This window comes from Rhincodon typus, chromosome 2, assembly GCF_021869965.1.
Source record: "Rhincodon typus isolate 14 chromosome 2, sRhiTyp1.1, whole genome shotgun sequence".
Classification (NCBI taxonomy): domain Eukaryota; kingdom Metazoa; phylum Chordata; class Chondrichthyes; order Orectolobiformes; family Rhincodontidae; genus Rhincodon; species Rhincodon typus.
The window spans coordinates 130,689,099-130,702,220 of NC_063333.1; the positions used below are offsets into that span (position 1 = coordinate 130,689,099).

General features: G+C 39.2%; 1 protein-coding gene across 2 annotated transcripts in view; it reads right to left on the reverse strand.

Moving 5' to 3' along the window:
* Positions 1-2,264: 2,264 nt before the first annotated feature.
* The window catches only part of nkd2b (NKD inhibitor of WNT signaling pathway 2b), a 121,363-nt gene continuing 110,505 nt past the window's right edge, over positions 2,265-13,122 (reverse strand). For both annotated transcript variants that reach the window (XM_048607706.1, XM_048607697.1), the window contains 2 exons: positions 8,748-8,875; positions 2,265-4,300 (listed from right to left, as the gene is read on the reverse strand). In XM_048607706.1, coding sequence (XP_048463663.1) covers positions 3,735-4,300; positions 8,748-8,875 — 694 coding nt within the window. In that variant the 3' untranslated portion in view covers positions 2,265-3,734. The remainder of the gene's footprint in view (positions 4,301-8,747; positions 8,876-13,122) is intronic.

The following is a 13,122-nucleotide window of genomic DNA, read 5'->3' on the forward strand; positions in this document are numbered from 1 at the left end:
GCAATTCACCTGAACCACACCCATCATGATTTTATAAACGTCTATAAGGTCACCCCTCCAGGGAAAACAGCCCCAGTCTATTCAGCCTCTCCTTATAGCTCAAACCCTCCAATCCTGGCAACATCCTTGTAAATCTTTTCTGCATCCTTTCAAGTTTCACAACATCTTTCCTAGACGAGAATTGAACACAGTATTCCAAAAGTGGCCTAACCAATGTCTTGCACAGCCGCATCATGACCTCCCAACTCCCATACTCAATGCACTGACCAATAAAGGCATGTGTACCAAACGCCTTCTTCACAACCTTCTTACATCATTTTCATGATTTGATGCATTTATTTAAGCTGCTAAAATTCACCCACATCCATTACACAGTAATCAATTAATATAACTTGGAAAATTATAACCAAGTGAAGCAAGGAAACAGAAAGAACCATCTACTCTATCAAATGAGTTTCCTCCATAGTCCTCATGCCCGAAAAATTAGTGGTAGATTTGTAACTGGGAAAATGGAATTTTGCAAACGGGTGATTATGGATACACTACAGTTTTTAGAATAGGAAGAAATATGCAAATTACTAACTTAAGACGGTCACAAAGTCACTAAAAAGGGAAGGCAATAATATTTCTTATATGGAGACTAACAGTAAGTAGGGCAATTAATTCAAGATATTCTACACTTTGGTGAACCTTCTCCCTGGCATTCAGTTTTCACAAAACTTCCAACAATTAATCTTCTCTGCCTGTCAATGTCTCTCTCATGCCAAAGACACCAGTATTACCCAACACTCTAATCAGCTCCTAAGACTTCATGGTCACTTTCCTAAAGCTTTCTACAGCTGTGCCTCTGTCTCTGTCTTTCTTCATCTGTCCTTTTCTAACTTGCTTGTCTGGCTTGTTTTTCTATTTATCTATCTACGTCTGAGATTTTAAATCCATTTAATTCCTCTTCCATTTTACCAGAAACTTCTGCAAAGCTAAGTTTCGACTTCTTATATTTGAAAATGCTCTTTAGTTTACAACTGAAATTCAAATGTGAGACTAGAATTCAAATTTGGCATTAGATGTTATGTTTTTTAAATGAATCTGTGTTTTACTATTAAGGGTATGATAGTGGTAGCTAAAGTAAGAATAATATGGAGAGCATAAAGCTAAAGCCCAATGGTAATTTGTGAATGTGAACTCAGTTTTACTGCAAGTTAGAACAAAGCTAGCAACAGCAAAAGTAACTATTAAGCTATAGAGTCGTAATAAAAGTCTAACTTGTTCACTAATATCCCATAGGGAAAGATGCCTTCTATTTTTACCTCATCTGGCTGATGCAACTCCAGTCCTATGATAAAAAGGTTGACTCTTAATTGCATTTGAAAGTGAATTAAGTAAACTGCTCAGTCATATGAAACCGCTATGGGAAATGGAGAATGAGCAATAAATGCTGACATTGCCAACACCATTGTGAGAATTAATTTTAAAAAATCTATATAAGAATGGATTTCCTAAAAACAATACTGCAGTACGAAGTAAGCAATCCACAAGTTTTCTACAAATAAAACCCAAGTTACCCCGAAATCAGTTCATGAAGGAAGCCAATTTACCTTTGTGCATCTCCAGTATAAATACCATCTGAGTGCAGTTAAGTTTTGGGAGTTTTGAGTTCATTTCAGAGAAAATTTCAACAGACAATAATAAAACCAAATAGATTCTGCAAAGTCCACTTGCTCTAAATTATCAAAGTAAGTATTCATATAGGATTTTTCACCTGGATGTTCAACTTCTATAGGCAATTAAAAGTTTCTGAAGTGTTGCAGGAGAAGCAGCGCCCAGTTGTAATGCAGGTAGCTACCGTAAACAGCACTTGTAGCCAAAAAAATGATTACCTAATGTTTGTCAGTCATGCACACTGAAGGATAAATAATGGCGAGGCTCTCAGAAGATCTTTCTTTGCAATCTTCAAAATAGTACCATGGGATCATTTATATGCAGCTGAGTGGGAATTTAGAGCCTGAGTTTAAGATCTCATCTGGAATATGGCAACTCTAACAGTGCATTTGTCTCCAAGTGCTGCATTGGAATGTCAACCTACAGTTTGTCACAGATATTTGGGTGGGACTTGAACCCATAACTTTCAGATTCAAAGACAAGTGTACTACCCTATTGGCCACAGTTGATAATATCACAGTTGAGGAAGGAAACAGAAATGCTTGGCAAGTTCATTGAGGGTTCTAGCAACATTTTTACTTGAAATGAAAACAGATTGCGTGCTGTTAAATAAATAATCCATTTAATTAAGTTCATGTACAATACTATATAAAAAAAATCGCAGTGAAATCCAATAAAGTAGAACTATTATGAAAGGCATTTTTCTTTAAAAAAATATCACTACAATATGGTATGGCTACTTTCGATAACATATCTGGGAGAATACCGTCAACATAATATGGGAGAAATCCACACAAAACTGGAATGTAAGGAAAGTATTACAGTAACATATTCCTTGTGACACTGGCATCAACTTTGAGGAAGTATTGACAATAATTCTGAAACAGAGCTATGATGGCCAAAGCACAGAAAGTCTTCCAGCTGAGATACAAAACAATGAAGTTTTGTATGATCCAGAGGATACAGCGGGATTCTGACATTTTGTATTAGAAGCAAAATTATCTTTGTAGGAATTGTTTTACTTTATGTTCTGATCTTCTGTCACTACAACTTTTCCAATGGTTTTTGTTAATAATAATAATAAAAGTTTAGAAAAAAATTAGTAGCTGTGAAGAGATTGTGGAGACACACACACGGCAGACATAAGAAAAACAAGAGTTTTTTCTCCCTTAAGGAAAATGTAATTTATCAATGTCTTTCCTATGAAGATGGGCACCTATCAGTGACATCAGCATGAATGACAGAAAGCAAAGAGGATATAGCTAAAAAATAAAAAAAGATCTCAATATATGAATAAATTATATTTTAAAATGATTACTATGTGTTACATTCATCCTTATGGTGTTAACAATACATGCTGACAGACTGCTCACCATCAGTTCATATCACAATACACTTCAAAATTGTACCTACAGTAAAGGCAATCTTGTTTTGACAGAGGAAGCCCACTCTTAGATGGCTTGTGGATTGAGCTTAGGGTTTCCATCCAAGATGGTTTGTCTTAGTAGCTCAGATCCACGGTACCACAGAGCACACGTGTAGAATGCACTATCAGTCCAGTATAAATATTAGTTTCGTTCAGCTGATAATAAAACATAATAAATTCTGATGTTCATGTTTCTTACGCAGCAGAGTAATGGCAGTGGTGTCTCAAACCTTTATAGGTCTTTTTTTTTTTTTTTAAAAGTCACTAGTTAATAAGAAAAGTATAAAGTAGATCTGCTTCTCCTGGTGGGCAGTCTTGCATTGCATCCAAGGAACTGCATATCTCACCTTAGTCCCACAGACAGAAGAGAGAAGATAAGAAAGTGATTATTAACCCTAAAAAGACGTGCACACATATCAATCCAAACTGAAACAAAAAAACAACGTATCGTGAGAAAAATTGCAACTTATGGAGCTGACATGGGTTTTGAAGCTTATTTGTTCTGAACTGTTGCTCGCACAGGCCTGAACCTATCAGTTGAAAAATGGCCAGTGCCACAGTGCAGGAAACAGAGTTATCGCAGAGATGGGAAATGTCCTGCCCTAAACACGGGACTTCTTTTTCTTCTTTTCTGTCAGCCGTCAGCTCCTCATGACTGGTGGTAATGATGATAGTGATGGTGATGATGATGTTCGTGGTGGTGATGGTGTTCATGTCTTTGAACCACGGGCATCACATAGCCATCACCTGACATAACCGGCGGCAGATCCCGTACAAATTCTTGCTCCACCGCCGGCAGCTGAGCGTGGGCTGCCTTCATTGGCGAGTGGTTCTCTTTTATTCGTTGCCTGTACTTTTTATGGCTGTGTAGTTGCTGCTGTTGCAGATGGTGATGGTCGTGCCCCGGATGGTTGGGTTGGGAGTGGTAGTGCAGGCCTTTCATGGTCTTGTTTCCACCGCTGCTCTGGCCTGGCACAGTGGGAGCTTTGCCAACTCCCTTGGAGGATTTGCCCGGTGGCTTCTCTTGGCATTTCAGCCTCTGGTGTGTTTCACCCAACCTGAGCTCGCCCAGGCTTGTCGGAGAGGACTGGTCCAGCAGGAGCTGGGATCGACGGTTGTGGTTGCCATGGGCCTCTGATTCCTGGGATCGTGACCTGTTCTGGGAGTGAGCATTTTTCCCATGGTGCTCTTGCCGGGTCTGCAATGGCGGGGAACCTGACAGAGAGAAAGGGAGACAAAACCAGTGTCAACAGAATGAGATGAGGAGACAATGCAGCAGTTTTGGCAGATAAGATCATTTTAAGAAGACCAAGACCAAGGGCAGAACAGTGGCTCAGTGGTCAATGCTGCTGCCTCACAGCACCAGGGACCTGGGTTCAATTCCAGCCTCGGATGACTGTCTGTGTGGAATTTGCACAGTCTCCTCAATCTGTGCGTGTTTCTTCCCACAGTCCAAAGACATGAAGGTTATGTGGATTGGCCATGCTAAATTACCCATAGTATCTGGGGATGTGCAGACTAGGTGGATTAGCCTTGGGAAATGCAGGGTTACAGACATAGGGTAGGGGGATGGGTCTCGGTGGGATGATGTTCGGACGGTTGTTGTGGATTTGATGGGCCAAATGGCCTCTTGCCATATTGTAGGGATCCTATGAACTTATAGAGATCTTTAAAATCATTGGTTGGTTTGATATATTAATGCTCTTTTGTTCAAAGTTAGATTGTTTCCCAATAGATTAAATAAAGTATTTTGAAGGAATTTCTTTACCCAGGCTAGTGAAAATGTTGACTTCACCACCAAATGGGTATGGTTGAAGCAGAATAATATTGATCCGTTTAAAAAGGATAATACCAGTACTCATGGGAGATGAGCACATTTGGCCCCAGACTAAATTCAATCATGGGCCTGACCGGAGAAAAGGCAGTAATCCTATCAGTAATAAATGCAGGACAGAAACAGATTGGAGAACCAGTGAGGAGTTTGGAAAGTCAGCAGTGGCAGTAAGTCTCAAGCAGAGCCTTTGGCCAGCTTCAGGGCCATCTTCCAGGGTAAGGGGTGGCGGGGGGAGAGGTAGAGGGAGTCTCCAAGGGGGTTGGTGATGGAGAGGAGATAGCTTGAGATGTGGTGTGGTGGCAAGGGTGAAGGAGGCTGTAAGAAGTGGGTTGGTCATGGTGTGAGAGGGAGAAGAGGTAGCTGAATGGGTTTTGGGCAAGGGCCTAGGGAAAGGGGCTGAAAGAGGTGTGCAACAGTAGGGCAGTGGTGGAGGGGGCTTGAAAAGAGTTGTGGGGTGGGGAGAAAGTAGCTGAAAAAGGTGGTGAGGCTAAAAAGGAGGCACAAAAGGAGGGAGCACAGTTTTAAACCCATCAACAAAGGAACACTCAGTTAACTAGGAGCCAAGAAAACCTGAAACCACTGTGACAATGAACTATTGGAAAATAACTGTGATATCACTAACTAAGGCTATATAAGTTCAGCAACTACTAAATGAGGAAAGAGTGTAGTGGATAATGTCACAATGAACACTGCATCAATTGTTAAATTTAAATTTGAGATTAGTTCCGAGAGGCATTAAAATGCATAACAATTAGCTGGTTAAAAGAAGTTCCAGTTTTGTGCATATGCAATGGAAGCACGTTAGCTGTGATCTCACCCGGATCAAGGAAGGTGTGTGTAGAGCGACGTCTTCTTGTGTATAAAAGTTTGTGCCTTGAAAAAAACCTTTGGTTACTAAATTATGTACGTTGTTTTGTGCCAAGTGACATACTGCAGTATCTTGGAATTGAATCTGCTCCTATATGTTTGGGTGTTAGTTTTAACTAGTTGATAATTATTGAGGGTATTCATGAATTCTAATTCTGTTTTGGAGAGTGTCCAAACTAACCATATGTCAACACAAATACAGATGGTGTTATTTACAAACAGACTGCATCACCTAAGAAATGAGAATTGAAAATGAGTGAGAATGGAAAAGTAGTGCCTGAAAGCGAAAAAGAAGCCATCAAGAAAATCTCAAAAGGAGCGCTTGAAAAAAAACATGAATTTGACCCCTGGTTAAAATACACAGGAAATGAGGCAGGAGAGTTATATTTATAGGACATAATGGGAGGAGGCAATAAGAATGGGAGGAGACTGCTGTGCAGCATATATATATGACAAGTTGAAACCAATGGAGTTTTGCTGTTGTAGATTCTAAGTAATGCAATTACACATAACACAATAACTTTAACTTGGATTACAGACATATCTTTGCTTTCAGACACAGGTCAAGTGTCCTTTGCTACATTTCCTCATAGACTGAGGAAAGATGAAAACAGTGACTACTGCCCCATTGCAGGAATTCGTTTTGCATCGATCAGCATGTGAAAAACAGCCCTTGTGCCAGTCACTCCAAATTACACAGCCCACTTTTCCAGGATTCAAGGTCAAGCTTTTAAGTGTTCCCTAGAGTTCTGCTGTTATGCTGTGCCTTGGGGCGGTTAATTTATCGTGGAGTGTGAATGAAATTTGGCCTCCTTCCAAGCCCTCTGTGTATTTGTACAGGAGATAAGTTCCTGCATTTGTGTGGATCATGTAGTGCCGGGTACAGGCAGCACTCCAATTTGGCAGTGTCACTGGCCTGCTTTGATCTGTAAAGGAAATCAGTTCTTAACCCCATCAGTGCCAAAAACACATGGGAGCCCGCAAAATGCCAGAACACTGCTAAGTTGTCCGTGAAGACTGGATTTGTCCCAAACCATCTGCTGTTTCAGCAGACTTCATTAATAGTACATACCCCAAACTTATATTAGTTCCACATGGATGATTTCAGTCAGCCAATCCCTTTAGTTCACTTAATTGAGGAACTCATTATTTTAGAGATGTCCATTAGAAATTACTGACTAGCCACAGATGTTACTGTGGCAACAACATTTCAACAGAGGCACTCAAATCTATAAAAAAAATCTTAAACGCAATAAAGGTAAATGTACCAAATGTGGGCACTTCCTCAACAATCAGTAACCAAGTAAAGGGCAGCTATATCTCTATTAAAATAATCACTTTTCATCACACCATTTATCAACAAACAGCCAAAAAAGTGAAAGTTCACACCTATATGTTGTGTGAATGTTTTGAGACCCTTTGGCCAACAGTTACTATCGTTAAAGCAAAGGTACAGCAGATGCTGGAGATCTGAAATAAAAACAGGAAGTGCTTGAGGATCTCAGCAGCTCTGGTCACATCTGTGGGGAGAGAAACCAAGTTAATGTTTTCAGTCCAATATGATTGCTTTGGTATGAAGAAGTCATATCAGACTCAAAACGTAAACTCCATTTTTCTCTCTCTCCACAGATGCAGCCAGTCCTGCTGAGCATCTCTAGTGCCTACCATTTTTTATTTCAGCATCTATTACTCACTTTCTATTTACTGCTCTGAAATGCAATCAGCCATGTCTGAATTTCCAGTTCGCAAAATGAAGCTTGTGGCCAATGTACTGGATGATACAGGACCACTTGAAAGTTGTTTAGCTGTCTATAACTTTAACTGCAAAGACATTGATTTGACCTGTAGTTATCTTTCCTGTAATGATAAGACTGTTTAGACAAGCTGTATAATGGATGATTCAAAAGTATTCTTTCAATTTTGAAACGTGATTTCCAAGGCTGGATTGTTGGGATAAAAGCTAGATGAAGATTTTAAATAAATTCGCAATGGGGTAGAAGGCAGGGGGAAGTGTAGTGAGATGGTAGTGGGAAGGCAGTCTGTATCTCCGTGTTACTCATAATTACAAACTCACTCAAGAGCCACATAATCATGCAGAAAACAGATGCCTTTCCAAGAATCTGGCTCTTTCTCAACAGTTATCTTGTACCACTTGCAACCTGCAAAGGTTTGACATATGTGACGTCTGCAAAAGATTAAAATGTTTACGTGACTCCCTGTCCAGTTAAGAGACAGAAAAAAAGAAGTCTCCGAACACCCCCTCAAAAATATGCTCATGTAGAAATAAACTGAAGAGCAATCTGCGCAATTTTACTTGGGAGTGAATGTCATCTAATGTATTTAGACATTACATTTCAGTTCCAAGTTGGGGAAGGAAGTTAAGGAAAAGCATGAAAGGGGGAAGGGTTCAATCAATAACTACCTGATAACTTGATCTGATCAGTAAAATATTGCAGGGCTTTACAGGTCTTTCCATTGTAACTGTGTGAGTTCACCATAATACTGGTGGTAACATTAACTTTTATTGGTTTTATTCAGCTGACAAATGGTACTTGTTCTCGACGGTGAGCACAAAAGCAAGGAGGTTATGCTATTTCTTAATAAAACTCACCTGGAACAAAGGTGGTGAAGCCTTGAAGAGGTTGAAGTGGAGATGTACCAGAATTGTAGTTAAGGAAGAAGGACTTCCGTGAAGAGATCACAGAAGCTAAAATCCTTATAGTGGAGAAAGTAGAGGGCAGGCTTAATGGAGACATTCAAAGTTATGAGGATCTTTTGACTGGATAGATGGAGAAACAGTGTTTCTATGACCTAGTGGGATAGTAATAAGTAGCAGCAGATTTGAGATGATTAGCGGACAAAATTACAGAGGGATGGAAGTTACCTTTGTGCAGTGATTTGCTATAACCTGGAATATGCGTTTCCAATCATACTAAAGTAGTGACCATTTTATTCCATTACCTGGTCCAAATTTGGATGTGTAGTTCTCTATCCCGGCCAAGTCCAAGTAATGGTTTCTTCTCTCTGTGTTTTCATCTACACAGTAATGTTCACGAACATTTGAATGCTGGTGGTCACAGTTGTATCTCCTGAAAGAAAACAACCCATTTTAAGACTCATTTGACTCATTCCCAGCATGTTAACAGCTCTTGATGTGGGATCAACAGGCTTGGTACTCACTGGGTTGAACTCCAGACCGGTCTCCCCAACCGAAGGTCAAATTCTTGACCTGGAGCAAGGTCTGGTTTAATTTCAAACTCTCTTTCACTCTCCCCCTCTATTTGATGGAGCTTTAACCTTGCAGACTTCCAGCTTATCTACATCTCTTGAAGTGTGCCACAGTAAAGACACTCATAACTTTGGCACAATTAACAATAAAAATCTCTTCAAAATACACACAGTAAATGGCTGATGAAGAAAAGACATTTTATTTAAAAAAAAAGTGGAAATCTAGAATCCAGGGTTATTAAAAGAAAACAGAATTGCCAATTAGTTGCTTTCCAGGAACAGCGAGAGGAGAAGTTGCTTAAGCAGGACAAGTGGTTTCCAGGAATCCTCCCGCTAAGTAGCTAGTGGTACATATTGATGGATATGGAGTGTCATTAAAAATTAAAACTTCAAACGCACAAACTAGCTAACCCAATTTGTATCCTTTAAGAGTTAGAAACTAAAATTAATCAATTAGCCTTTAATAATTACACTCAATTGGAATTGGATTCTGAAAGGTTGGAAAATGACTAACCTGGCTTCATTTTCAAGGTTGAGAAAATAATGGGATACTAGAGCACATCAGGTTTATTACTGAGACTGAGTATTGAGCGCAGAGCTGTTCTTTGAAATTCAAGGAAAGTACAGCTGCTGAAACTTTTTTTTTGTTGTTAAAGAGATTATGACCAACATTTTCAAATAACCAGCACAGGCATAGTGGGCCAAATGCCCTCCTGGGTAAAAGAATCAATGGAATTGTGGGCAAGGGAAGTACAGCTGACATATACTTGAATTTTGCAGGAAACCTGTAAATTTTGGAAACTGGTAACATAGAAATGACAGGAAACAAGGGCTGATGTTGGCCAAGAAATAGACAAATTAGAAGTCAAAGGGTAATATCAATGAGGTTAGAATTAAGAAAAAAATTCAAGAGGTAGTGTTGAATAATAGGTAACAAATAAGGATACGTGGTAGATAATTTATGAGTTAGCTGATTATGCTAAAGTGGGAGACTGGTTGAATTATGTAAAACAATATTCAAATTCTTCAGAATTTGGTTGCAATCAAGCCAATATCTGGTTATTGAGTCCCGGTCTTAACAAATGTAAAGTAATTAATAATGAGGACAAGAAACCAGAAGAGAAAGGAAGTACTAAATGGAACAATGGTGCAGTGTGCTGAACCAAATACTCAGTTAAAATGTTCGAGAGGATTAATCTGTTAAGCCATCAGCTATAATTTGCTATCGCAGCTCACCACTGAGTACAGACCAAAAGGCATTAGTTAGACCACAGCTGGAGGATGTGTGCACAACTCTTATCAGTTCTCAATGATTGGTACAGAGGCTGTTCAGCCCATCTTGTTGGGGAAGAAACCTCTGAGCATGCTTTGTAAATGTTTCCAAAGATTTTTGTCTGCATGATTCTCCTCAGATCATTTCAGGTATTGTAAGTTAGCATTTCCTGAAATTTTTGCACTTGCTCTTCAATAGTTTATATTTATGGCTTTGATCAATTTGCACCTGATCATGGACTTCATGGCTTAAGAGAAATAAAAAGTGAGAAATAGAGACATTATAGATATCCAGAGGATCAAAGAAAGTTTGCAACTTGTGGAAAAGATGGCACTCCAAGTGAAGTTTTTCAAAATGTATACGGAATCAACAAACAAATTTTTACTACGGTCAAATTCAGGATGCACAAACTTAATAATGAGGAAATGAAAAGCATGGGACGGATTTTTTTTACTATTCATTTTTGGGATGTGGTTTAATGGCTACCCATAATTAACTTTTAACCAGTGCAATAAGCTGCCTTTTAGGAATAGGAATAGATTCGGTCTATTGATCCTCCTCCACAATTCAATAAGATCATGGTTGATCATCCAATTCAATGTTTTCTCCCCTGACAAAATTTCCATATCCACCTATGTTATTGGTATTTAGAAATCTACCAATTTCTACTTAAAATATACTCAATGACAAAGCTTCCAATATAGAGAATTCCAAAAGTTCACAATTCTCAGTGAAAAATAATTGTCCTCATCTTGGTTCTAAGTGGCTTCCCTCTTATTTGGAAATTGTGGCCCTGGTTCTAGTCTCCCTAGCCAAGGGAAATAGTGTATCTGCATCTACGCTGTCTAACCCTTTAAGAATTTGGTAGGTTTCGACGAGATCTCACCTCATCCTTTGAAATTCTAGAGACTACAGGTCCAATTTTTCAAGCCTCTCTTTGTAGGGCAAGCCTGTTATCTTTGGAACAAGTCGAGTAAACCTTCATAGCATTGCCTCTATTGCAATAATATCACTCTTAAGGTAAGTGGACCAAAATTATACACAACTTTTTAGGTGTGGTTTAACCAAGGTTCTATAGTAGAATTTGTTACTCCTGTACTCAAATCCTCTTGTCTTAAAGGCTATGGTTCCATTTGCCTCTCTAGTTCATAGAATCTACAATCCCTACAGTACGGAAGCAGGCCATTTGGCCCATCAAGTCCACAGCAACCCTCTGAAGAGCATCCCTCCCAGACCCCCTATCCTATCCCTGTAACTCTGCATCCCCCATGGCTAATCCACCTAGCCTGCACATCCCTGGACACTACAGGCAATTTAGCATGGCCAATCCAACTAACCTGTGCATCTTTGGGCTGTGGGAGGAAACTGGAGCACCCAGAGGAAAGCTATGCAGGCACAGCAAGAATGTGCAAACTCCACACGGTCACCCGAGAGTGGAATCGAACCCAAGTCCCTGGCGTTGAGAGGCAGCAGTGCTAACCAATGAGCTACTGTGCCACCCAAACATGCATGTTAGCCTTCAGTGACTTATTGACAAGGAAAGGTCACTTTATACATTTACATTGTCCAATGCATTATCATTTAAGAAACATTCTGCATATGTATCCCTCATTTCAAAGTGGATAACCTCTCATTTTTCCACATTATGGGCGTGTTTCCATCTGCTCTCAAAGCGTCTGTGCAAAACCCTTTGAAGCCACTTCGCATCCTCGTTGCAGTAAATATTTCCACCTAGCTTTATGTAATCCACAAATTTGTAAATATACATTTGCTCCCCATGTCCAAATCATTGATGTATGTTGCAAACAGCTGCAGCCCCAAGTATTGGTTCCTGTAGCATCCCACTAGTCTTAGCCTGACTATGCAAGAATGGCCCTTTATTTGTACTCTGTTTTCTGCCTGTTGACCAATCCTTAATCCATGCTAGTACATAACCTCTTATCCTATGTGCTTTAATTTTGATAATCAAATTTCTGTTGGGAACTTTATAAAAAATCTTCTGAAAATTCAAATGTACTCCAATCACCAATTTATCAATTCTGCTGGGAATATCCTCAAAAAAAATGCTAAAATGATTTAACAACACAATTTGCCATTCACAAATCCATAAGAACTATGTCCTTTCAGATAATTATTATCCACGTGTTCATTTATCACAATCTTTACAACAGATTCAAGCATTTGCCCTACCACTGATAAAAGAATGACAGGATTGTAGTTCCCCACTTTCTCTCTCTCCTTCCCTCCTTAAATAATGGTATGATATTTTCTATCTTCCAATCTGCATGAACATTCTGGAATTTATAGCATTTTGGAAGATGGTCACCAATGTGCCATGATATCTAATAGTTAATTCTTCCAACAACTCTGGGAGGTGGAGGATCAGATCCCAAGTTCCTACCATCCTCCAGTCCCATTAATCTCTCTAACATAACCTCCTTATCAGTACAAATTTCGTTCAATCCTTCATCATCCCTACACTCTTGGGTGTCCAATTCTGGGGGACTTCTGTCTTCCTCAGTGAAGACAGAAACAAAAGTAATCATTTAGCTTCTTTCCATTTCTCTATTACCCATTATATATTCTTTATACTGCCTCGAATGGACACACATTTGTCTTAGCCAAATGGTTTCTTTTTATTCACCTATAAAAGCTGTTATAGGCTTTTAAAAACTTTTTAAAAACAGTTTTGCTAGTTTACATTCATGTTTTATTCCCCTTTTCAGTTTCTTGGTTCTCTTGTATTGCAAAATTCGCCTAATCCTCAGGTTTATTATTGTTTTTGGCAATTTAGTGTGACTTTTAATCTTAGGCAATCTTTAACTTCTTTGTTAG